A 25151-nucleotide genomic window follows, 5' to 3' on the forward strand; every position below is an offset into this window, starting at 1 on the left:
GTTTGAAATCAGATGTGACCTTCTCGGGGAAGATGCCACTTTGCGCTTTGCTGGCAATTCAATAATTCCAGGTTGTCCGCCGGTCAGCAACGGACCACTGGTCAAACCATTGGGATCCTTGCCAGTTGGTCGTGTCAGCGCTCTTGAGCTTCCCCAAAATCCCCTGAAATCCGTCATCCGAGTCGATGGAGCCCCGCATGCTGCGTGCGGTCATTGGTGGGGCCTTCATTGGAGCTCAAGTCGGGTTTGCCGTAGCCGCACTGTGTCCCCCAAAGCGGTGGGCGAACGCGATAAGATAGAAAAGAACTATTGTTATCGATAACACTTCTGGGCTGGGTACCAGTACCAGCCACACATAGGTAGAGGTGGCCCTGCTGCGCCATTGAATTGTTCTTTCCCTGCCTGAGACTGCACACTGCACCAGCCACACTCAGCTGCCACGCAACTTGAACTGTGCACTGCGTGCGTGCCAAGCCCGAAGTGCACAAGCCCTGGCGGCAGTGGACGAGGGCCAGTTGCTGCCGGACCGGACCTGCGAAACCGCCCACAGAAAAATCTCGCCCCATATTTGGCAGCCCTCTTGCGAAAAAAACCACCTCCCCTCCCCCCCCAGCCCGACAGACCAAGTCATCGTCAACCCGCCGCCCGCACGACAACGATTTTCTCGCTGCGACAGCAAAACCCCGAAAATCAAGATGTCTCACGAATCCGTCTGGAACTCCCGCCCCCGCACCTACGGCAAGGGCTCCCGCTCTTGGTAAGGATTATTGTCCAGCAACACCAATTATCCATAATCCACAATCTACACATACATCACAGTTGAGCAAGAGATGGGAATATGGCATGGTATTTTGCTGCTTGGGGCAAGATCAATGCTGGGGCGAAGTGGCTGTTTTGAGGAAAACGTGAAAGAGGGGGAGAGTTGAGAAAATCAAGTCAAGAATGCGAAAATCACGGAGGAGGAAAATGCGGCTTCACCACTCAAGTTTGACGAAAACTGAAGTTCAAGTTGCTAACCGGGCGTTTCTTCAACGTTGTTTAGCCGTGTCTGCACCCACTCTGCCGGTCTCATCCGCAAGTACGGCCTCAACATCTGCCGTCAATGCTTCCGTGAGAAGGCCAACGACATTGGCTTCACCAAGGTAAGAAGAGAAAACACCACGGTGGAGACGGGCGGAACTGCGCACGCGACTGGAAACAGTGGAAAATCCGCGGTGTCACGAACGAGAGAAGGGCACATCTTGCGGAAAAAAGAGAACCTCTACGGCCAAGGAGTCACAAACACTGTTCCCAGTCGCGTGAAGCAAGGGTTATGGGAAAAGAAACAAGACGCATGGCTAACTCGCTTGTCTTTTCTTGTAGCACCGCTAAATCCCCCCTTTCTTGACATGATGGGAGGTTTTGGTAGGGGACGATGATGAGGGGAGGACACAAAGGGTCACAGCATCATCACAGTCGAGTTCCAAATCGTTTCGTCATCTACGGGAAATGCAAAAAATGTCCAGCCAAAGCAACTTGTCTCGTTTGCGCGCGACGTGTGTCCCTATATCGTTAGACGACATGCCGATGACGGAAATCTCGACAAAGATGGATTAGGGAACAACGACAACGAAAAAAACGGGGGTTCAGCCTTGATCCATGACAAACTACAACCCGAGACGACACGACGACACTTGACGAAAACAAACAAAGTAGCAATGCTTTTGTTTATCATCACATCCCTTGGAGTTTTTGCTTGCTTTGCTTGGTTTTCTTTCGGGATTCGGGTTTTTGGGGCCTGCGGAGTCAACACAAGCAAAAGAGGAACAGGGCGGCGGACTGAGGAACAGCAGAGGTTAGACTCTGTCTGTTTCCCTCCCATCGAGCGATCAATAGACCGGCGTGATTCTGTGGTCAACCAGCATTCTGTCTCGTTCTCATATCCCTCTTCAGCCGTGATCTGTGACTTTCGTATGATTTGCGTCTAGTGTCGGTGAACAACTTGTGCGAACCTTGATGACCAATGGTGGTGGACTTGAGCATAGCAAGCGCTTCTCCATTGAATCTATGTGTTGCTCGGCTCACAAGTCTCAACAAGCACATATCCTATTTAAACTTGGTCAACCACAAGAGGGAATGGACATTCACTTAGTACTACGTTCTAGCTTCTATCATTGCACATATCCTATCTAAACTTGGTCAACCACAAGAGGGAATGGACATTCACTTAGTACTACGTTCTAGCTTCTATCACTGCTTTTTTGAACCATCTATATCACAAGATTAACAAGACAATAAGAGAAGAATATGAGGGGAGAGATCATCACTTGGGCCCAAAACACTCTTTGTACAAAATACATAAAAAAAAAGGCATTTCAGATCCATAAACATTCATTGCTTTACATCGTACACTGTAGGTATATTTCTCTTTGAACTCCTGACAGCAAACCCGCTTCTTTTGGCGGCTCGCGGTCCCTTTTTCCTTGCATATGTGCGTGTGTGTGTTTTACTACCTTACCGGGGCTCGTCTAGATTCGGTTCGGCGTGATATATCATTACATAGCTTTTTACAACCTCAACATCTCACAGTGAGTAGTTGATAGCTTATTCCATGATGCGGGTAATGATACCAGTGGCGACGGTGCGGCCACCCTCACGGACGGTGATACGCTGACCGGCCTCGACGGCAATAGGGTGGCAGAGAGTGGCAACCAACTCGCAGTTGTCACCGGGCTGGACGATCTTGGAGTCGGCATCCTCGGTACCCTCGGGGAAGGTGAGCGAGACGGACTCGTCGGCGGAGCGGATGAACATCTGGGGGCGGTAGTTGGCCTGGAAGCCGGTGTGACGACCACCTTCCTCCTTGGAGAGGACGTAGAGGGAGACGAGGAACTTGGTGTGGGCCTTGACGGAGCCAGGGGCGACAACGACCATGCCGCGCTTGATGTCCTCACGGCGGATACCACGGAGGAGGAGACCGGAGTTGTCGCCGGCGCGGGACTCCTCGCAGGACTTCTTGAAGGTCTCGATATCAGTGACCTTGGTCTTGATGATCTCGGTACCCTTGCCGACAATCTCGACATCCTGGTCGCGCTTGAGAGTACCACGCTCGACACGGCCAGAGGCGACGGTACCACGGCCGGCGATGGAGAAGACATCCTCAACGGACATGAGGAAGGGCTTGTCGAGGTCACGCTCGGGGGTGGGGATCCAGTCGTCGACGGCCTGCATGAGGGCATCGATCTTCTCAACACCGATTTCGGGGCGCTTGCCCTCGAGGGCGCAGAGGGCGGAACCCATGATGACGGGGGTCTCATCACCGTCGAAACCGTAGCTGGAGAGGAGCTCACGCATCTCCATCTCAACGAGCTCCAACATCTCGGGGTCGTCAATGGCATCGACCTTGTTGACGAAGACGACGATGCGCTGGATACCGACCTGACGGGCGAGGAGCAAGTGCTCACGGGTCTGGGGCATCTGACCATCGGAAGCAGCGACGACAATGATGGCGCCATCCATGGAGGCGGCACCAGTGATCATGTTCTTGATGTAATCGGCGTGACCCGGGCAGTCGACGTGGGAGTAGTGGCGGTTGTCGGTCGAGTACTCGATGTGGGCAGTGGAGATGGTGATACCACGCTTGCGCTCCTCGGGGGCCTTGTCAATGGAGCCATAGTCGAGGAAGCTGGCGAGGCCCTTGTCGGACTGGCGCTTGGTGATGGCGGCAGAGAGGGTGGTCTACGCGGTGGGGGAGATATGTACGTCAGTCCTCAAGGTCTCTTTCTAGGGAATATATATCTATATGTACCTTGCCGTGATCGACGTGACCAATGGTACCAATGTTGACGTGAGGCTTGGTACGCTGGAAGACGGAGGCGTAGGAGCGGTTGAAGTTGAGCATGGGAGACTTCATGGTCATGAGAGGGTTGGTGCTGGCACCGGCCCGGGCCGCCCTCATGAAGGGGGCGATCGTCCTGAGAATCGACATGTTGACTGAGGGTATCCGCAAAAACACACACAAGGAATGAGCGGAGGAGTTGAAAGGAGAGCGAGCCAACAAGACCTCAGACGATACGAGGAGTGCTGGACAGGAAACCTTCGACCTGGGGAAAATATTTGGCTCGATCCAAAATTTTGGACATGTCGCGCATGGGCCCATTGCCATGCCAAGACCTACTTTTCCCTATCGTGCGGGGCATTTCTGGCGCGCACAAAGTGCACTGCGAACCGTGCACGCTGCCTCTCTGCCGAAGATCGAGGTGGGGTGAACGGTTTCCCGTTCCAGTCCGAAATTCAAGCTCGAGAACCAGACCACCAGTTCGTCCAGCAGAGCGGCTCATGTTTGTCTCCATTCACAACTTCAAATGTTTACCGACGTTCTCTCATGCTACGGCACTCTCACCTGCTGCAACTATCATAGGCTTTGCGACGTTATATGTTCCTATCTTTAATTCACTGCATCGAGCACCCTCACGTCTTTTTTTCTTCTTTTTTTTTTTCACTCATCTCCAGGATCTCAGGTGGCTGCGCACCTTTACGGTTTGGCGATAGCATCAAAGTGGAGAGTGGAGACACTTTGTACTGACACGGCGGGTACTGTACAGCTTCCCCGGCCTCAACCGACCCCATGGTCCCTTTCAGCGAACTTCATGCATTTCGTCTTGGTTTGCTAATATTCCTCCAGAGCCTGTTCACAAAAGATGCCTAAGTAGGATATCACATCACGGCTATCCCTCAAACTTTTTTTGTCGAGTGCGCAAAGAGCCGAGCGTGTTGGGGAATATCTGACAAGTGTCTTGGAAACATAAATAACTTACCATGATATACTTGGGCAATCGCCGCTTTATGGGCACCAGTCAGCTACGTTCGAGCACTTCTTCCATTCGTTTGGCGAAGCTCATGAAAGCCGTCCTTATATATTTATCAGGACCTGTGCGGTCGAGATACTTACTTGGACAAGGGGCCAAGGTTCAAGAAAAACGAGCAAATACTTCAAAACATCGTTGTCATTGTTTGGGTCTGGTAGTTGCGAGATCTCGAGGGTCACGGCTTCTCTATTCGATCTTGCAACGCGACCTGGGACCATCTTGTCTGAGCTCTAGACGAAGGGAATGGAATAGCTTTGCACGGCTCAGCTCCTATGACCTCCCACTCGAACCCAGCAGACATCAGAGAAAGTTGCGACCGTGTACTTTTTTTGATAGGAACGATCATATGGAACAGTCACCTCTTGATCGGTGTCGAGATGGTGTCTCTTTGTCCCGTATGAGAGTACCTCATCTAACTCAGTGTTCAAATCCGCTCAAGCTGGCGACTCAGGCGCCAGTCTTCATGGCGATACAGTGACTCCCCTATCGACGACCAATTTGATCTGCTCCTTGCCCGCGTCAGTCAATCAGCATCGAGCCCGCAATGTCGTGTCCAACATGCGCTTCCCTTGCAGAAGCCACGATGCCCCCTTTGGTACACCATTTCATTGTGGTTGGTGTTTTATCTTGCCGCCTATTTTGTGACAGACTCTCGGTCGGTATTGATCGTCAGGGGCACGAGCTTAATTCTGATACAGATCTCAGGTAGCATCGCGACCCCTGCCCCCAGGTTTCTTTACGCTGCGAATGCTCGGATCTCTTAAACAAGTCTTTGACCCCGGTGGCTCGGTAAAGCTTCTTCAACAGTCTCCGTGCTTGGCACGAGGTTTGATCGTGACGAAGCGAGGGTTATCACAGACTCCGGGGTCAGTAGCATCGCTAGGAGCCTGCACTCCGTGGTCTAGATGCTGCAAAACGCCTAGAACCTTATCTTCGAGCATCTCAATCCCGCTCGGAACTTCTTGGCAGGTCTCACATATGGCAGACCCTGTCGCTATATCGAGCTAAACCATTATACTATCCTCCGCCACTGCATCGTCTTGGTATCTTCATTCCCCTGAGACTTTCCTCGCCTTGCCTTTCTTGTCGGCCATTCGCCTCCACGAACGCACAGAGTCAGCCGCCCTTATACCCTCCCCATGCCGGTGATTGTTACCCCCTCGCAGGAGCTTTTCAGCCTTCAGGATCCTACTCGCAGGCAGTTAGTTACCCTTTAGTTGTAGGTGATGAGTCTGACTTGGCGTTTCACAGAGCTGCATCGTACTCTCCTGTAACTCACGATGCTAGCGCTTGTGGGTTAGGTTACGGCAGTAATGAGGTCAACATAGACAGTAGCTCGTTCTACTCCTTCGTCATTGTCGTAAGTTTATCTATAAAGATCACTTGTAGACACCTTCCCAGTTGCCTTTTCGTCTCCATCTCATATCCGTCAGCGACAATCGGCCTTCCAGTTTCTTCTTTCACCAGGCATCTTCACTCGGTATTCCCATTCTCATACGCTGGTCGTAGTCGCTGGTCGCATAATATTTTTATACTCTTAATATTTTTTATTTCATCTTACTACCGAGTCCTAAGAGCAAGTCCCTGGTGGTCGCTGCTACAACTTTTCAACATGGTCAACTACAACTTTCTCATGTTCGCCGGCCTGGCTGCCGCTCTTCCGCTTAATATCAACTTGGGGGCGTACTCCCCTGCCTTGGTAGTTGGTAAGTTACTTCTTTAGCACCCATCCTGGAGCACCAGACACTTGCTTCCATGAAATACACAGTCGCTAACCCCCGAAAACAGGTGATGGTGAAATAAGCTTCGGAGGTAAACAGGACGTCTCAACACTGATGAATGCACTTGAAGGCGCTGCGGTTAACGCTGCCGCAGGTGCTGCTTCCAACGCCCCTGTGGCTTCCGCCCCCGCGGCCGGTGAAAAGAAAACAGTTCAAGCTGCCGCTGTTCCCGCTGCTGCTGCTGCTCCTACCATCGTGCCTACGTCACCGGCTGTCGTACCCACGACCCCCGAAGGCGCCAGCCCGGCGGCAGTCGACACCAGCAACGCTCCCAAGATTGACCCAACTCTTGCTCAACAAGTGAGTACCTTACTCTGCTACTACCCTGTATCATTACAAAGAGTTCCCATAAGCTAATGATAAGCCGTCTTCGTCCTCTGTGGTAAAGGCCCAGTCCATCCAGGGCCTTCAAGGCATGGGCAAGAAGTCGATCGCCCCTCGCGCCGAGGAGCCGTTTGACGAGATGGACATGGATGAGGATGAGGATGACATCACGGATGATATCACGGATGCCATGGCCCTTTTGGACAAGAAGAAGAGAGATCTTGCCGGTTTCGACAGGGCGCTCAAGTTCTCGGAGGCTGCTTTGACCAAGGGCCCCAAGGTCCAGTTGGGCACTGGTGCTGAGGGCTCGGGGGTGGGCATTATTGTGGATAACAATGCCAGTACTCGTAAGTCCTGACCTTGCTCTGTTTCGGTTGTTGTTGAGGTTACGCAGTTTGGGATATTTACCAAAAGTTCTTTGTGCAGGACCTGCTGCTGCCGCCGAAAAGAAGAAGAAGAAGCGCGACGCCGATGAAACTACCGCCCCTAGACGCAGGACAAAGGTCACGACTATGTATGTCCGGAGGGGTATTCCTGCTTGTAAGTTATCCACTGCATCCGCTTCCTTTGTGTCTTTCTAGTTTTCAAAGCTTTAACATCTCTTCTCCAGCCCTCCAAAATAACCCGGAACTCGCAACCCGTGAGGTCGCCCACTCTCACATCGCCAACGTACCCATCAAGTTCGCTAAGCGCGAGACTGCCACCACCGCCACTGAAGCGAAGCGGAATGCTATTGACTCCGTGAACATGAACGTTGATACTAGCAATGAGGGTGTCACGATGACGTTTGTCGAGACGCTTGATGATGAGGAGGTGGAGGAGGAGGAGGAGGAGCAGAGGTAGGTGGGAATGAAACTGGGATGAACAAGAGCAAATGATTGAACAGGAAAATGGAAAGCCAAAACTCAGGATGGGTGGATGACAAAAACAAACAGGGGAACAAATGTGGAGTTGCGGACAATCAGTTATGTATGTTTTCAGGCGTCGGTTGATGGGTTGTACAGGTGCGGAGCATTTGGTTGGTTGTCTCGTTTGTCAAGTAACAGGTTGAAGATACAACAGATATCTCGGGTGATCAAGAATGTGTACGTCTTTCCCGGTCTTCACACTGATGAGTCTGGTTACGGGACAGATATGAGAATTGAGTACCGAACGAAGACGATGAACGATGTCATGCAATGCGAAAAACAAAAGATAAAAATTGAGAAAATGAGATACATAAACACGGCCAGCGAGGGTGGTAGTTTGAGTCTTCATCAATTAATATTACGCAGGAGTATCTGAGTTTACAATGTGTACAGTGTTGTACATTACAAAACCTGACCCATGCCATCATACCATGTAAGTGTGTATTTCCGTCCGGGGTATCTTGATTCCTATGGTTCCGTGTGTATGCGAATCCTCTTTATCTCAACCCTTCTTCTTCTTCTTCTTCTTCAAATCAGTGTGACGTAAACTCTGATACATGACTTGGTATATATTCCATCAACGCCGGATCCGCACAGGATGGTGATTCAGCCCTGGCAAGAGACGTTTCGATAATTTGTGCATCGGAAGAGCAGTCGTGAAGTTTGTTGTTGTCCGTCAGGTAGGTTATTGGTTTCTTCCCCCGTCTGTTCCGTCGTTGTACCAGCCGTTGAGGTGCTTCCAATATATTCGGTCTGGCTCCCCTCTCAGTCGAAGTCGTGAGACTTGGTACTGCTGCAGTCCATCTCCCTTTCCTCCATCAGGGTATCTTCTCAGGGTATCCAACCCATCTTCTTCAAACTGCTGCTATCTCCCAACAGAAACCCTCATTACTCAAAAAGCAGTACCCTTCCTTTATCTCCGGTCATAAACATGATCGCCCTTGTTGGGATACTGCCCCATAGCAATATCCTGCTGCTGCTGACCAAAGCTCATATCGTACTTGTTATAGTTGTTACCAGCATGAGGTGGGCTATACGCCGTGGTGCTGTGCTGTTGCTGGCCGACCGACGTCTCGTTGTACGGGTTATAGCTACCGTAAGCACCCGTGTTCCCAGGGGCGACACCGCCCACACGGGTCTGCTCCGTCGTGTAACTATCACGGACGTCCGAAGGGCTGGTGTGCTCAGGCAGCTTGTTGTTCATCAGATCGGCGTCGGGGTGGCCGCTACCCTTGCCACGCAGGCTGGCGAAGAAACCCGGTTTGCGACCAGAGCCGGAGGTGTAGTCGTTGGCGGGCGAGGGGCCATAGCGCTTCTCCTTCTTGCGATGGCGGACGAGGACGAGTTCCATGAAGGGGGAGAGGATAAAGACAACGCTAGAGAGAATCGGTCGTTAGCAATTTTTTTTTTTTTTTTTTTTTTTTTTTTTTTTTTTTTTTTTTCCCCGACAAAAGGAAATTGATCTTGCAATATGCGAAGCACAGGAGAAATGAATGACTAACCATCCGATAATCGACACCGCCAAGCAAGCCGTCTCCATCTTGCAAGCATGGTGCAAGCTAGGAAGGACGGTGAAGCCGCCATGGCCGTTATCGACAACGTTGGTGTCGGCGTTGCCCTTGCCGTAAGGGGTATCGACGATGCCGTCGCACGTGCTAGCGCCGTTCTTATTGCGGATAGCGACGTAGATGAGGGCGCCAGCGCAGCAAACGTCAACCACCATCATGATGAAGGAGAAGAACGGCTGGCCGGGGATGCAGCATAGTAGCAAGATGGTGATCAGGGTGTATGCGGTGATACCGCCCGAGATACCCTCGACGGCGCGCAGGTGGACGTCAATGTCGAGGCCATGGTTGGCCATGGTGGCCAAGAAGTAAGAGGTCAGGGCCAACACCGTGGCGGCACAGCCGAACTGGATGCCGCGGAGGATGCCCTGCAGGCCCCGGAGAAAGAGGCCCGTCTTTGCGCCCATGATTTGAGATATGAAGTGTGTTTTCGGTTGACTGCTCGCTTCCGCTAGGTTTCACTCGATCGAGGAGGGGGGGTAGGCGGGAGCCGGTCGTATTCGGGGATGAAGGTAGGTTATATGATTTGGTTTGTGTGGAAGTCGAAGATGCTGTTGAAGTAAGGTTTGGGAATGCTCCCTAGGTCGTCCTGTTTATTTCTCTGGGGTATCGCAATCTGCGGTGTGGGACCGTCCTTGGTACTGGTGGGTCGGTTCCTTTGGCGGTTGAAGAGAAGGCAGCTGGCCAGAAGGGATCAGGGGTCTCGTGGTGAAGCCAAGGAGGCTGGAGGCCACCGACTTGGAGGTCGGATGGATCTCACGAGTGGATGTTGCAGGTGGCACTCTTTTCTGCAGCGGTTATTACCGTACCTTACGTGACCGGTGGAAAGGCAGAGAAAAAAAAAAAAAGGGGGGGGAGGGGGGGGGGGGTTCGAAGTACGGTTGACAAAAAGAAGAAGAAGAAGACAACAGAAGAGGAGGAGAAAGAGCAAGACACCTTTTTCAATTACGAGAAATAAATGTAACGAATTTCCGTAGTCCATCGGCGTGTGAGCATGCACATATTTGTCACATAATCTAGTGGTTATTCACACTTTCTCTAACAGGACGATCGGCTGGACGCTCCAAAAAGTACCCCGTCAGGTGGTAGGAAAAAAGGTCCGGACACTCGCTGGGTCTGGGTTGGTATAAGCGTGTTCGGACTTTTTTTCACACCACCTGCCAGTCTCAGCCAGACGCAAATTTCTGGAAGTGACTAGACATAGAGCCTGTAATTCAAAGCTTCAGAAGCAGCACCAACGAGAGCTGATCTTTCTACAATTGGGAGGTTAAGGAAGTTGCCTAAAATACGATGATAGATTAGAGGTAGGTAAAGGTTCGTAACGTAAAGTGGTTACACGAAGCCGTGGACCCTTCTATGTACGATGTTAGTCGCCCGAGCGAGCAACAATGCTTCGCAGTAGCAAACCCGATAGTGGACACATGACAGCTTTAGCTTTGCGAGAACAGCTATCCCGCGAGTCAATTGGGTTCTTTCCTTGCCAACTTTGCCATTCAGTCGTCAAAGCCACCATTTCGAAGCTGTAGAACACTTCTTTGCCCCTGAAAAAAAATATCATGAGCTCGCTAATTTGACGGTGGACGGCCGATCACACCGTGGTTCCGCCCTGAACGCGCCGCTAAATGACGAGCCGTCGACTGCCGGCCGCAGATCAAGCTCTCCAAGAGTCCAATGAGTGGAGCTCTGCATGACATCAAGGTGTGGGTACGTCACATTTCATTGTCCAATCATACGTCACATCTCTTCAACTGGCCCGCTTCTTTGAGCGACGCCACTGTGGCAGGGTCGCTGTGCCGCACTCGTCCACGCGGCATCTTGCTTGGGTGCAGCAGTGATTTTTCAGGGTTTTAACCCATCAAATGAACAATCACATGGCATCCGAAACCTTCCAACGTGCGGGAGCAAAAAGGCGGAACGAGTTGTGACACACACGTAGGCTTTGTTACGCTTTTATATCCCGTCTGCCCGTACAACCTGAATCTGCCGACAATTTGCGGTGACCACAAGGGGCACTGTCACACCGTCAGTCTGGCTCAGTCAACGTTGAATTTCCGTCCATACCGTTGTCGGATTAGCTTCATCGGCACTGTCGGGATGGCGTCGAACGTTCTCCTGCCAAGAAACCAGGTACCATGCAGTCCGATCAAGCTTATTTGAATCCTCAAGTTCGGACCCTCACTCGGTCTCTTCGCCTCAAAGAATTCGCGATGTAGACACAAATGAGCTCTCGGAGTGTCGAATTACTTCCGTTTGACGCAAAAAAAACAAAAAAAAATGACTTGCCCAGTCATCGCGGCATGCTGCTTGGCACTGGGGGTGTCCGTTCTGCCCGACTCCATATGCTGGTGATCACCGCGTGGCGAGGACAAGCAGACTCAAACAAAAAAAACCTGGGGTTGAAATAAGGGCTGAATCACATCGGCTTTCTTTGACAACAAGGCTCAAAATCAGATGTCCGCTCGACATGACACAGAACCGATACATCCTCCAGAACATCCGGTGCGCAACTTCTGTTGAGGGGAGTATGGACGACAACAAGGACGCGGTTCTGCAACATACTAGCTAGTATGCTCCCAAGCTCGGCATGTCTGGGCGGGCGCCATGTCTCGCAGACGTCGAAGAGTCGATCTGGCAGTGACGGTAGCAGGTGTACTATTATGAGCATCAGAACTGGCTAACAGTTGAATGGATGACTCACGCGGGCAGGTAAGCGCCGCCGCTCAATAATTTGGCATACCCTTGGCCGTGGCACTTCCAGATGCCAAAAGCAACTCGCTTGACGGTGTGTCTGCCGCAGAGAGTGCTGTAGTGTACGGTTGAGGGCCATCCATATCTACTGCTGAGTAGGAAGAATATCCGCTGGACCAGAGAGAGAACAACCTCATCAACGAGATGGAAACAGAATGGGGTAACAAATCAAGGATAGCGAGCATGCTGGCCGACCTCAACTCGCTTGCGCTGCTTTCTCAGAGAGGAGCCATAGCTGGAGCAATAACCGTTTGTCAAGCTTCTTCCGGAGAAGAGAGCAATGAGAAGGCTCTTCAGATCAAGAAACCCAGGGCCTTACCAGGTGCCATATCTGCCGGAAGATCCGACCTCTGTCGGGGGGCCAGTCAAGCGATTCTTCCAGGCACGGTAACAGCACGCATTGTGAGTGCTACATACTGCCTGCGTGCTTTGCCAACTGGATAATTCTGTTACCGACCACAGCTGACGTCGTGCAAGCAACGGAAGGCGAGGACCTGATGTGCTCGATGCTGGCGAGCGAGGAGCAACGGCTGCGACCTCGAAATATAGTAGAGATCAATGAGATAGTAAGCAACTGACTGAACGGACAGAGGGGACTAGGTCACATTCTGCTTCTGGGTGACTTAGGGTCTAGGAATCAGCCCGAAACCTGTCAGGTCCGGCCTTTGTTCAGTCCGACAAAAGACACAAGTCGGAAAGGGAAGGCGGGAAGAGCACTTGCTTGTATAGTTTTCATTGGGAAAGAACATTCCCAGGTGTGGTGTTGTTACCTAGAGGCAGGTTCCATACACTACCTAGTCTGGATCAATACTCGGGGTTTTTCGAGGTCACAGCATTTAATGCTGGGACTTGGGCTTCACAAACAGGGCAAATCACAATCTGGGGGTGCGTGAAAAGTTTCTTATAATCAGTCTACAGACCAACCCCGCATCGGCGTTGTCGTATCTCGAGGTAGACCAGCTTCATCAACGACAAACCCTTGTACCTTTTCGAGCGTGTAATTTGTCGTCGGGGATTTAAGATAGTTTGAAATATGGAGAATAAATCGGGACCTGTGCACAAGAAGACGGCCGGCCGATCGATCGGCAATGCTTGTTTGAATGTTGTTGTTTCCCGGCGCCGGGCCGTGCCCCCGCATACTATACTCCGCACTTGGCTGTTTCAATCTTCCGGGACGGGAGGGAATGCCACTGATCCTGGTACACCTGGTAAACCTCCACAGTGACATTGACCAAAGAGAACTACAACTGAAACTACTCCTGTCTGCCCAGTTGGCACGATGTTGAGAGCACTTACCGTACTCTCTTTGCTCTTTTCTAAATCTCCGCAACCATCAGGAGGTCTCAACATCACCATCCTTCAACCTGACGTGCCCTTCGTCCCTCACCCTCACCCTCTTCCCGGTGCTGCATCCGACTCAAAACAGATTATTCGTCAGTTTGCAGAGCTTGATCGTTCAACGAAATGGAAACTTGTCGATAAGGTTCAATTCGAAGGCGACACCTACGAGCCCGAAGGAATAGTTCGCATCGGCAATGACCGCTACTTCGTGTCGGCTGGTGAATACATTGTGCCGACGGTCAAATACAATGGGACCATCAACGGCACGGATCGCACAGCTGGCGAAGGGTTCGCCCATATGATCATCTTCGATGGCAAAGGGAAGCGTATTGCTGATGCCTCCATCTCACAAGCCAAGTCTCTCGAGGTCTGTCCGTCCGTTGCGCAGCCCGTTCTTAACAATGTTACCGCGGCTGACAGCACAAGTAGTACCACAACGGCGGTATTGATTACGATGGAACCTACATCTGGGCCACCCTCTCCCAGTACCGTCCCAACACAACAGGAACGCTTGTGAGGATGCGCCCCGACACGCTGGTACCAGAGCCCATCCTGAGCGTTGCAGACCACCAGGGAGGAGCGGTCCACGACACAAAGTCCGGAGCTGTGGTCACCTTGAACTGGGGGTCGCGCAAAACGTCGATCTGGAACGGGCACGACAAGCATCTGGCGCCGCCCAAGTTCACTCAGCCGCGGGCAGTGGTCAGGAATCCGAGCAGCTTCATTGACTATCAGGATTGCAAATTCCTGGGTCGTTACGAGCTTTACGAGACCCGGCCGGTGATGTTATGCTCTGGCGTTGCAGACTTGGCGAACACGAGAATCGGCGGTATCGCGATAGTGGACATGGAAACTATGGTTCCTTTACACGAGGTTCCTGTGACTTTGGTGTCGGAACATGGTGCTGCAATGACCAAGAATCCAATGGATGTGGCTGTCGTGGACGGTAAGATGAGGCTGTTTTTCCTGCCCGATGAGAGGAATTCGACTCTCTATGTGTACGAAGCGGTCTGAGTTAGGACACACCGAGCAACGTGGATTATTCTTTTTGATATTTGTTTTGGAGTGTTTTTGCAACTTTTTTTTTTTTTTTTTTTTTTTTTTTTTTCCTGCCTTCGTCAGGGGTCATCAGAGCAGGTCAACCGCGCTTATTCGGAGGGTCATGACAGTAGGCCTCGGGTTTGACTTGTTCTAGATCTGCTCTGTACTGTTGTGATTCGAGAAGTAAAGGTTCGCTTTGCTTCTCCTTGGTGGTTGATGACACTTATTTGACAAACTGATTTAATCCTCTATATGGAGAAGTTCTTGAAGACATGCTTTGACTTAGATCTGCTCCTGACTACAAGTTCTGTGGTGGGCTATCCAGGTCTGGTTTGTGTGGAGTTTTCGCGGATGTTCCTTATCATGGGGCTGTCAATAAAAGATCGAGTGCGGCCGTTGCTTGCTGTTGGCTTCCATGAGGTTGTGCAACCTTCGTTGCCTTGTAATGAGGCACAATGTAAGGATGTTTGATGTAGAATCGCAATCATGATTTACGGCAATCCATACTGTTTCATACGAGTGAGTACCAGAAGAATGGGATCGCGGGCGAATGGGTATACTGATGTGATAAACTGAGCTGGATCTAACTTCCAAATAACTGGTGATGTGCAGCCCATCGAAGGTGCTGGGTGATGATGTTCATCTTTGATAGGTGCTCCCGTCCCAACCGCTCAGCAGGAGACTGCTGACAGTTTCGCGCTGAGGTCAAGCGAAGGTCAACTGATGGAGCTTCCCTTCCTGCTAGCTGGCTTGGCGGCCCGCATCACAGTTAGTGGGGACTTGGCCTGGACTTACACTGTTAGTATCACTCTTTCCTTGCAGCAGCAAACTGCTCGGGGACATGAAGATTACTAACAGGCGCTACTTTTAGTATGTACCCACTACGCGAGCCCTGCGTCACTATCTCCAGGTCTTGGAAGCCGATAGGCTCACGGTCGAAGGTTCTACAACCTCCTGTTCCTGCTACACACGCCCTTCGCCAAGGCATTTTATGGCCTTGTCCTCCCTCTTCCACCAAGTGATAGCTTCCTCTCCGACTCTGTGTTGCATCTCAATTCTGTTCAATATCTGAAATCCCTACTCTTGCATTGCGAATTTGCTCTCGCGCATTTCATCAAGATCGACTCTGACAGGCGCTTTACGAGCCATCCAAGAGACCCACGAGCGCTATAGAATCGCTAACGTCTAATACGCATCTGTCATCGCTACCTTACTCTACCTTAATTACCCTACCCGCACCACTACAATAACACAGAACACGTCGGGTTAATCGTACTTCGCGGCTCTAATCAAGCTTCGCGAAACAGCCTCTACATTCTTACTAGACTCACATACACTACACTCGTCTCTAATATCGCGTCATAACGATGGTCAAGGAAACGAAGCTCTACGACCTGCTAGGGATCAGCCCTACGGCTACCCAGGACGAGATCAAGAAAGCCTACAGGTAAGCATCTCTCCAACCCGAAACCCCATATAATTGCTCTCGCAGTATAAGATCGAGGGAGAGATCTCCTCTTTCCTACGCCATCCTTCTTTCACTTTGGCATTCACATCATCCTCTCTTACAGCCATCAGTGGACCCCTGCTGACCCCTCACTAGGAAAGCCGCCCTAAAATGGCACCCCGACAAGAACAAGGACAACCCGGAGGCTGCCGAAAAATTCAAGGAGTGCTCTCAGGCGTATGAGATCCTTTCGGATCCCGAGAAACGCAAGATGTACGATCAGTTCGGCCTTGAATTTATCCTGAGAGGCGGCCCGCCCCCGACTGAGGGCGGCGCAAACCCATTTGCCGGAGCCGGTGGCATGCCCGAGGGCTTTGCTTCTTTCTTTGGAGGAGGAGGCATGCCTGGTGGCGGAGGAGGTGCGAGAACATTTTCCTATGGATTCAATTTTACCAACCCCGAGGACCTCTTCCGGGATGCTTTCCGGGATGAAAAGATGGGTGGTGGCATGGGTGGTGGCATGGGTGGTGGCATGGGCGGAATGGGTTTTGAAGACATCCTCTTTAATGCTGCGCGTGGTGGTGCAGGACAGCGCCGAACTGCGAGAAACCCCTTCGGCGGCGGCGACAACATGCGCAGCGCCCGCCAAGCAACACCCGAAGTCACGACAGTTGAACGCCCCTTGCCCGTATCCCTTGAGGATCTGTTCCACGGCACGACCAAGAAAATGAAGATCAAGCGCAAGACCTTTGACGAGACCGGTAAGCGCACGACGAGCGATACCGTCTTGGAGGTACCAATCAAGCCCGGCCTCAAGAAGGGTAGCAAAATCCGGTTCAAGGGTGTTGGTGATCAAGAAGAGGGTGGCCAGCAGGATCTGGTGTTCGTCGTCGAAGAGGTACGTATAAACTCCCTCCCCTTTCCTCACGCATTGCCTTTTTGAAGGAATGACCAGCTGACAGTGTCTGTATTAGAAACCACATCCGCTTTTCACTCGGGACGGCAACGACCTCATTCATACTATCGACTTAGACCTCAAGGAGGCATTGACAGGGTGGAAGAGAACCATCACGACGATCGACGGCAAGAGCATTAACATTGAGAAGGCCGGCCCGACACAACCTGGGAGCCAAGATGTATATCCGGGCCTGGGCATGCCCATCTCGAAGCAACCAGGCCAACGGGGCAACCTCATCGTCAAGTATAATGTCAAGTTCCCCACCAGCTTGACGCCTGAACAAAAGGAAAAACTGAAGGAAATTCTCTAAATGGGGTCAAGCGATGAGTATCGGTTCTCTGTAGTAGTTCACTCTCGGATACCTTTGTCCTTCTTGTCGCCTCAACAGGAAGGGACCAGCAATCTTCAGGATTGGCCTGAAGAACAGCTTTCAACGCCGGCCTTTGACAACATTCGGGAACCTGTTCGGACCCACCCCCTTGAGGGTATGTAGAATGGTGGGCGTGTTGGATTTGTTTTCTACCCGGGGGGCATTTGCTTTGGTCTCTCTGTCCGCCATGTGCGGTTCTTGACCATGGTCCACCATATTTGGGCGTTACTGGATTCGTTTCTTTTTTTGGTGCTCAGCTTTCATCGCGTCAGGCTCGCATTGAGATTGGTATTGTTGGTTTAGGCGGCATATGTGGTGGGAGCTGGTGATGACAATTTTGATGATAATGAGTATCCCCGACAAAAGTTCATAGGCCCCCTGTTGTAAATGTTGGGAGAGGAAAGGGCGCTGGTCTCTCTTAGCATGTTGCGTTCTCTCAAGGTTATACAATAGCCAGAGACACGCGAGGCCAACGTCAATGGGAATACCATAGCAGGCTTAGATATCAAATGGCTATATCTTTTATAGAAGACGGCTCGGGATATTGCATCTCGGAATGGTTTCAAGGTGACAATCCTCGGTTATCACCACCAAACGATACAGACGAATAGAAAGTTGATCGTGACCATAGACTACCAAGCGGGGTAGCTAAAACCGATAGATGGACATAGTTACTACAGAATGCAAATCAATGTGCCAGAAAACTTCTCTCTTCTCGACTTGACCTTGGAGAGAAACCGTAACTTGCTGAAAGACGACGCGGAGCGACATGTGGGAATATGAGCAAGTTCCAGCTACAACATGTTGACCAAATAAACACACACTACGTATCTTAGGGGGGAAGCCACGGCGGGGTCGAATCCAACTGCATACACTAGACCGATGATTCAACTTGTCCACTTTTCACTTCATCTTGGCTCTCATCACGGGATTTTCGAAAGTCCAAACAAGAGGAACAACGACATTGTTAGGTCGGCCCGTCTACCCAACAGCCATTCCAACACCCCGCCAAGCCAAGGATTACATATAACCGGCTGGCTGGTCGATCGGGAAACGCGGCATAATGGGAGAATGAGCGGAAGCGGAAGTAACCACTCGGTCTTACCTTTCCCGCGTTGTCGCTTACGCAGTATACTGCTTTCTGTTTCATTTGTTTTTCTTTTTCTTTTTGGGACTCTGATGGCTGCTCTACTGCTGACTTGATCACCATTCTGGTGCCGATCTCAATGGGGGGTTAAGTAGGGAAGCATGTCTACGGTTAGATATTTTTGTTGGACAAAAGATTTGCAGGGTCCGGGTCCAAGTTTCTGTGAGGTTCTGGATTCGGATTTTGAATCGAGCGCTTTCACCTGTTTTCGGTTTTGTTGCTGTGTTGTTCTTCGCGAAGATGGTTCGACCGAGGCCTGTCCATGGCTGCACGATGTTCTTGGTCTCATTGATGATGATAGTTAGATAACTACCTAGCTATCGCTCTAGCAATCTTCTAGTGCTACTGTTAACAAGTTAGAATTCCTTTAGCGTACTTCCTGGGCCCCGCTCTATGTCACGGTGGGGCTTCTGTCCAATGACATCACCGGGGGCCCCACTACCACTACTCTGACGCCGATCAACATCCTGTCTGGAGAAGGCATCCGTCTGCACGTTTCTTCAGGAAAAGAAAGGTGTACGAGAGGGGGTGCTAGGTGCTCAGGGTGATGTGAGGGGTCAGAGCAACATTCAGAAAGTGATCGAGAAGATCGATCGAATCCCGTCTCGAAGGTTCAGCAGTTTGGTGGTTTGTCAGTGTGGTCCCCGAGCGCCGAGCGCGGCAGTGATGTGTGATGTGGTGAGGTGGAGTTTCAGGAACGGACCTCGTAACCGTGGTCAAGACCGGCGATGCACGAGTCCGTCCTGTCCTGTCCTGTCCATTGGTCCCAGGGGTCCTTCTTTTTTGTTATTGTTCTGTGCCTTGGACTTTGGTATGTAGTGGGTTAGGAAAGGAGACCGGGAAGTAGGTAATATCCACATGTTAGGGATTCAGTAAGTACCTAGAGGTAGTTCTTTCTCGCTTACCTTACGTAGGTACTTCAAGCTTCTTTCTCCCGCTCTTTCCTTCCTCTCATCATTTACTCCTTCATCCTCTTATCCTCTCTTCTCCCAACAAAACGGCTATTATTTCCACCTCTAACCTAACGCACTCACCCTCGCTCTCTATCCTCGCCTCTTCGCAGACGTGCTTTCACTCTTGCTGTACACGACTTTTGCTTATAGCTTAACTTGCTTCGTGTTTACGAGATACCCATTTGCTCATCACGATCATCCTTTCGGCTACTTGTCTTAACCGAGAACTCTTGGAGATCACGGCCGAAGAACGCTAGCGACGTCATCATCTAAAGACACTTTCAGTACCCAACTCAGACGATCAACTACCAATCAGTCAAAATGGGCAAGGTAAGAGACATCCCCCCAGACCAAATAGGTTTGTACGAATGATCTCTAACAGTTAGTCCGTTACGCAGATCAACACCCTCCTCTTTGACTGCGACAACACCCTCGTCCTCTCGGAGGAGGTTGCCTTCGAAGGCTGCGCCGACCTGATTAACCAGATCGCCGCCACCAAAAACATCCCGCTCGAAAAGCCTTTCACGGGCGAATCGCTCATCGTTGAGTTTGTTGGCCAGAACTTCCGGGGCATGCTGCGCTCGCTGCAGGAGCGGTACGGCTTCCCGCTCACCGATGAAGAGTTGGAGACGTACGTGAAGAAGGAGGAGGACGTAGTGATCGCCAAGATCCAGGAAAAGCTCTCGCCCTGCCCCAATGTCGACGGCGTGCTCGAGCGCCTGGCTGCCGAGGGCAAGTACGAGCTCGCGGTCGTGAGCAGCTCGGCGCTGCGCCGCGTCAAGGCCAGCATTGAAAAGGTCGGCCAGGACAAGTACTTTGGCGACCGAGTGTTCAGCGCGGCCACGAGTCTGAAGCCGCCGACGAGCAAGCCCGATCCGGCCATCTACCTGCACGCGCTCAAGGAGCTGGGAAAGAAGGCGGAGGAGTGCCTGGCGATCGAGGACAGCAAGAGCGGGACGCTAAGCGCGGCGAGGGCGGGCATCAAGGTCATTGGTTATGTTGGACCCTACAAGGCCGAGGAACGACTTAAGATGGAGAAGGTCCTGGCGCAAGCGGGTGCTTCTATCATCATGAGGGACTGGAACCAGTTTGAGGGGTACCTGGCGGCGATCGAGAAGGGTGACTTTTAGAGGGCGTTTTTAGATGATATCCATCGTGTTTTCTTGGTTTTGCATTCAATTAGAACAAATTCCTTTCAGTTCCGCCAGTCCATCAGGAAACTGTTTACGCTCTGAAGAGTTGCCCTGCTCGGGTTGGCATCGGGAAATGCCGTCATGATATGACCCAGCTTCACCCGAATGGAAGCCTTATTGTGATTCTGCCCCTGGTCCGCTGCAGACCTGACGGTCCCAGCCGAGTCGACGAAGCACCAGCAGTAAAGAGCCAGTGCTGCTCCAACCGACAAGTCCCTACCAGACTCGCACAACAAGACAATTTCTTTGTTTGCGCCTTTGCCCGTGCCCGTGCCCATCTCGGCATCGGCATCAACGCATTCTTGCAGGAACCGCAAGACAAAGTCGCAAATACTCGGCAGTGCCTCTCTCAAGAACCGGCTCGCAGTCTTGCTCTTCCCCAGCCCAACCTCCATATGCCTCTTCGACTTCTCCCACGTCTCCTTTTCCGTTGTTTTCGGCACCAGACTAACCACGCAAACGTTTTCTTGGGAAGAAGAAGTCAGCGCCTTCTCCTCAGCCGATAACGCACCCACCAGCAGCCTCGGGGCAACCTTTTTCAACTCCCCTACCGCTTGTCCGCCCGCCTCCGAATTCGCAACCAGCATCTCTATCAAGCCCGGTAAATCCCCCTCCGGCGTCCCCAACAGCTGCCTCTGGTTCGCCCAAAACAGCGGCGCCGTCAGTCCGTGCGCCCAGTTCTCTGTGTCATCACCCGCGCCCTGGATATACCCTTCTTCACTCATCTCCGTACCTACCACCCGGCGGGAGCTGGTGCAGCAGACGACGGGGTGGAAGGAGACTTTGATCTCATCGACCATCTCGGGAGTTAGTTCGTCGTCTGGGGTTACCCAGAGGGGGCGGAGGGGTTTTTGTATGTTTTGGCGGAGGGAGGGAATATCGGGTTGGAGAGCGAGGAGGGAGCTGAGGAAGAAGGGAAGGCGGGAGGACATTTGAGAGTGCTCGGAGGAGGAGACTACAGTGGGGGGGACGTGGAGGGCGTGGGATTGGGGGTGGGAGGGGAAGAGGGCCTGGTTAAGGACGGTGCACCAGATTGGGATTGTTTTGCTGAGGGCGTCGGGCATGCCTGGATAAGTGATCAGTCCTGGGGGTTCGCTTGTTGGTATGTGGAGGTTTTGGTTTATTCAATACTTACGCTTGCCTCGCCGGGTTGAGTCTACGATGATGCATCTGTGGTGGTCATGACATGATTAGTTGTTAGTGTAAGAGAAGCGGAAACTTGGACAGCAACAAAACAAGATATACGCAGGGGTGTACAAACCCATCATTCCGCCCAATGACCTCCAAAAGATGAAAGTTCAGCCTCCTCGTGCTAAACTTCCACTGGCCCGTGTGCCCATCGGTGCTCTTGAAATAAGCCGACGACCTCTTCAGTTGGGGATCAATATACCAGCTGCCACATCGCTCATTAGCCACGAGCGGAAGGCCGAGAACATCAGCTACCTCGTGCACGAAGGCCGCATCGTGCTGTATGGACTTGAGCCGATTCGTGATGGAGAGGTTCGACTTCTTGAGATCTCCCAGGATCTTGGAGAAGTTGTGGTTGGCTTGCTCCGAGAAGACAATGTCTGCTAAGGTGGGAGCCGGCATGATGTTTACGGCCGGCAGGTTGGCCGGGTCTTTACTGCGTAGCTTATTACGGGCTTTTGCCGGAGCAATTTCGATATCTCTTCTGGGTGTTGTATGAGCGATGATGAAAGCCGGACCATACCCCGTATCGAGTGGAACAAGTTCCGCGATGCGATGCGGAAATGATCCCGCGATAAACGTTCAATGTTTTTTCCTTCACCCAAGGATATGGCCCGAAATGTTGTTTTTGTGACCGACTGTTTTTTTCCCCCAATATATTGACCCCGATATTGTGGCTTGGATTTCTTGGTGTTGAGGAAGAGTTGCGTAACAGAATGGATCCTAGCCGGCACTGAAATCCGCGATTTTCCTACCTGGCGTAACGGAAACTTTACAGAAACGCTTCATTGCCAGTGAAATGTCCCGGTCTTGGCTTGTAACAAAGGGTAGATTCTTACGCTACTGTACGCACCTGCCCGTACACTACACTAGTGCAGTACAGTAGCGACCCCAAGCCACTGTGCTAAGCCTGTTTCGACTCCACACTTGATCGATTCCACACGGCGGGTGGCCGGGAGCTGGGGACCACATGCGCCTGGAGGTAGGGACCGGGCTCGGGGATCCCGATGAAAATGGCCTGGGGACATGAACACGTCCGAGTATGCCTCGCAAGGCTGAACGGACCTTTTTGGGGATGAATTGTCTCGAGGATTGTCGTCTAGATATCGGAGTTGAGGATCTTGATATGTATGTAAACAAGACTATTGCTGTCAATATTCCACTTGCTGCAAGCGGAACGAACAACGGCGATTTGGTGGATATTATCACAGGGCTGCTCTTGGCACTGTTACAAAGGTACGCCGGATGGTAGCCAAGGGTAAAGAGTAGAGGTGGTCAGCCATGACAAATTTTCCCAAATCCTCATTTCGATATCACGCTGGAGCTAATCAAACAAAAACATGGAGGCACATATCATCAACAATCATGGGCGATCTTGTTCAATGACAGGATGAGATCTGGAAATCAATCAGGGGCACTGATAACCGAACGACCCCACATTCTTGACGACGAGGGGAAGAGTCTGGGCCGCCACTTTCTTTGCAACACCATCAACGGTTGTACATTAGTCGAACGAATCACAACTCTCTGGAAAACTTGAAACTGCCTTGCAGCCAAACGAAGGACCTGAGCTGTTCCCCATTCTGACAACAAGAAGCTTGGTTCATACAAACATCGGCTTTTCATCTGGCCCCAGTGAATTCAAGCCGTCACCTCACTACACTAGCAAAATAGTTGACCGTTTCTTTTCGTATGATGGTACGATCGATTGGCATTCGGAGTTCCCGACAGCGTTCTGCTCGGGCCAAGCTCCCGAACTGGAATTTTAGTGCACTACCTACTCAGCGGGATGTAAGCCAGCAAAACAGGACGCAGCGGCGGAACCTATCTTTTTCTCCCCTCGCCCGCGCGGCTAGTCAAAAATCCCTAGACGGGAAGATGCCCGACTTTCTCATCGGTAGCCCCAGACCTCGCTGTCAGCGTACTGGGACATGTTCTTACTAGCGCTTCATGATTTTTGGTTTATTCGAGATCAATGCACCGGCCCGACGAGCCTCTCTGTACGGGTCCATATAAACGCCCGGGACAACGACAAGCTGGTTGATGACTGCCGAGGATCAAATGTCAATCAAGATGAAATGGGCATACTACCGCAGTGACAATCAATTTCGACTGCACGGCGAAACATGCAAGCCAGCTTCGTGGACCTCATGGCCTGTCTTTCCCCCTGTATCAGGTACGGGGTTGTTGGCAAACAAACCTCGGCTCCCGGCCGCTGCCCGCACCGTGACCGGCCGCAGCTCGGCTCCGCTCTGGCCAATTCTGGCCAGTTTCCCACATTCAAGAGAAACTCGCCGACAGATACCGATTGCGAGATACCGCCAATTTAACACCCCCGCCAATCGCTCGGCATCTGAAGCTGGAAATCATTGGAGGCACAATCCCAGACGAAGCCTTGGAAAACTGGGGCGTCGAGACCAGGCCAGAATATATGAGGAAGCTCGTTGATTGGTCGTGATGGAGACATGGCACGGGTCCTAGCTTCGCCGCAAGATCATCGAGGTTTTGACGTCTGTCTTTCTGAAGCCATCGACACCTGCTCTCTTCGCTCTTCATTGGTGAGAAGTCAGACTGCGCAGGAATGTGCACTTCGCCTACGCCCCCCGGCCGCACCTAGCGAGGCCACCCATTCCTTCGGGGACCGATCACCCTAAACTTGGGGCTGATGAGGAACTGCAAGTCAACGGGGGAAGGGTCTGATGCTAGCCATTGAGAGCCTGTTCCATGGGAAAGGGTATGCAGTCGATGTACCTACATTCTCTGTCCGTCCTCCTGGGTCAATGGGACTGACTGGGTGCCGTTCGTACATGCGTTGTTGTCTTGAGAATGCGCAGCAAGCCAGGCCATGGCCCAATCATCACGGTGAATGAGCTCATCCGAGCCAACCAAGCCGCACCGCCGCCTGTGGGTCGTAGGGCTGGAATGGAGGGCAGAGCCGACGCCGGCCGGAGTTCATATCATCAGTGGATCACCGACTCTTCAACCCCCCCACACCCAACAACGTCCATCGATGTCATTCATCATGGCCCTCTTACTTACGCCGACATTCCGTGGTGCTCCTAGTCTTCCGGCCTGGCACCGTCAAAACCGCATCACAATTTTGCGTAATGTCTGTCCATGCTTGTATGTGTCGATCTTCATCAGCTCAAGCCATGGGTGGTTCTCGTAACACAGACATGCCGGGGTAACTCGTGGTCGTTGTCGGACTTGCGTTGACGCTGACCATGTAACTGTTATCCAAGCCTTTGCCGCCACATCGCGGTTACTATCATGCTGCCCTTTGTTGCGCAAAGGTGCGATTCCTAGGGAAAACTCGGACAGAAGTCGGTTATAGTCCAGT

General features: G+C 51.8%; 10 protein-coding genes across 10 annotated transcripts; 5 read left to right on the forward strand and 5 right to left on the reverse strand.

Annotated features, from left to right (window-relative positions):
• Nucleotides 1-695: 695 nt before the first annotated feature.
• Nucleotides 696-1371, forward strand: NEUTE1DRAFT_135165 (uncharacterized protein; the record flags this gene model as incomplete). Its single annotated transcript, XM_009849999.1, has 3 exons — nucleotides 696-757; nucleotides 1043-1142; nucleotides 1363-1371. 3 exons carry the CDS (start codon nucleotides 696-698, stop codon nucleotides 1369-1371), a joined length of 171 nt encoding a protein of 56 aa, XP_009848301.1.
• A 900-nt stretch (nucleotides 1372-2271) lies between these two features.
• On the reverse strand, nucleotides 2272-4061 carry NEUTE1DRAFT_116022 (uncharacterized protein; the record flags this gene model as incomplete). Its single annotated transcript, XM_009850000.1, has 2 exons — nucleotides 2272-3717; nucleotides 3788-4061. The coding sequence occupies 2 exons, from the start codon at nucleotides 3965-3967 to the stop codon at nucleotides 2584-2586; spliced, it is 1314 nt and encodes a 437-aa protein (XP_009848302.1).
• Nucleotides 4062-6459: 2398 nt separating this feature from the next.
• Nucleotides 6460-7988, forward strand: NEUTE1DRAFT_144451 (uncharacterized protein; the record flags this gene model as incomplete). The annotated part of the gene is made up of 5 exons (XM_009850001.1): nucleotides 6460-6553; nucleotides 6636-6928; nucleotides 7017-7299; nucleotides 7379-7492; nucleotides 7563-7988. The coding sequence occupies 5 exons, from the start codon at nucleotides 6460-6462 to the stop codon at nucleotides 7793-7795; spliced, it is 1017 nt and encodes a 338-aa protein (XP_009848303.1).
• Nucleotides 7989-8744: 756 nt separating this feature from the next.
• NEUTE1DRAFT_120227 (uncharacterized protein) lies at nucleotides 8745-10037 on the reverse strand (the record flags this gene model as incomplete). Its single annotated transcript, XM_009850002.1, has 2 exons — nucleotides 8745-9236; nucleotides 9363-10037. The coding sequence occupies 2 exons, from the start codon at nucleotides 9830-9832 to the stop codon at nucleotides 8774-8776; spliced, it is 933 nt and encodes a 310-aa protein (XP_009848304.1).
• Nucleotides 10038-12119: 2082 nt separating this feature from the next.
• NEUTE1DRAFT_93913 (uncharacterized protein) lies at nucleotides 12120-12305 on the reverse strand (the record flags this gene model as incomplete). Its single annotated transcript, XM_009850003.1, has 1 exon — nucleotides 12120-12305. A coding segment is annotated over one exon (186 nt), but the record flags the coding sequence as incomplete, so codon positions are not given.
• A 1135-nt stretch (nucleotides 12306-13440) lies between these two features.
• NEUTE1DRAFT_77027 (uncharacterized protein) lies at nucleotides 13441-14528 on the forward strand (the record flags this gene model as incomplete). The annotated part of the gene is made up of 2 exons (XM_009850004.1): nucleotides 13441-13881; nucleotides 13944-14528. The coding sequence occupies 2 exons, from the start codon at nucleotides 13453-13455 to the stop codon at nucleotides 14526-14528; spliced, it is 1014 nt and encodes a 337-aa protein (XP_009848306.1).
• A 1051-nt stretch (nucleotides 14529-15579) lies between these two features.
• NEUTE1DRAFT_127880 (uncharacterized protein) lies at nucleotides 15580-17281 on the forward strand (the record flags this gene model as incomplete). The annotated part of the gene is made up of 3 exons (XM_009850005.1): nucleotides 15580-16002; nucleotides 16159-16900; nucleotides 16977-17281. The coding sequence occupies 3 exons, from the start codon at nucleotides 15923-15925 to the stop codon at nucleotides 17268-17270; spliced, it is 1116 nt and encodes a 371-aa protein (XP_009848307.1).
• A 109-nt stretch (nucleotides 17282-17390) lies between these two features.
• NEUTE1DRAFT_93914 (uncharacterized protein) lies at nucleotides 17391-17546 on the reverse strand (the record flags this gene model as incomplete). Its single annotated transcript, XM_009850006.1, has 1 exon — nucleotides 17391-17546. The coding sequence occupies one exon, from the start codon at nucleotides 17544-17546 to the stop codon at nucleotides 17391-17393; it is 156 nt and encodes a 51-aa protein (XP_009848308.1).
• Nucleotides 17547-19457: 1911 nt separating this feature from the next.
• NEUTE1DRAFT_58350 (uncharacterized protein) lies at nucleotides 19458-20644 on the forward strand (the record flags this gene model as incomplete). The annotated part of the gene is made up of 2 exons (XM_009849050.1): nucleotides 19458-19760; nucleotides 19829-20644. 2 exons carry the CDS (start codon nucleotides 19752-19754, stop codon nucleotides 20558-20560), a joined length of 741 nt encoding a protein of 246 aa, XP_009847352.1.
• NEUTE1DRAFT_120231 (uncharacterized protein) lies at nucleotides 20626-22213 on the reverse strand (the record flags this gene model as incomplete). Its single annotated transcript, XM_009850007.1, has 3 exons — nucleotides 20626-21689; nucleotides 21759-21793; nucleotides 21885-22213. 3 exons carry the CDS (start codon nucleotides 22211-22213, stop codon nucleotides 20626-20628), a joined length of 1428 nt encoding a protein of 475 aa, XP_009848309.1.
• Between the last annotated feature and the right edge of the window lie 2938 nt (nucleotides 22214-25151).

Source organism: Neurospora tetrasperma (assembly GCF_000213175.1).
Source record: "Neurospora tetrasperma FGSC 2508 unplaced genomic scaffold NEUTE1scaffold_1, whole genome shotgun sequence".
Lineage (NCBI taxonomy): Eukaryota > Fungi > Ascomycota > Sordariomycetes > Sordariales > Sordariaceae > Neurospora > Neurospora tetrasperma.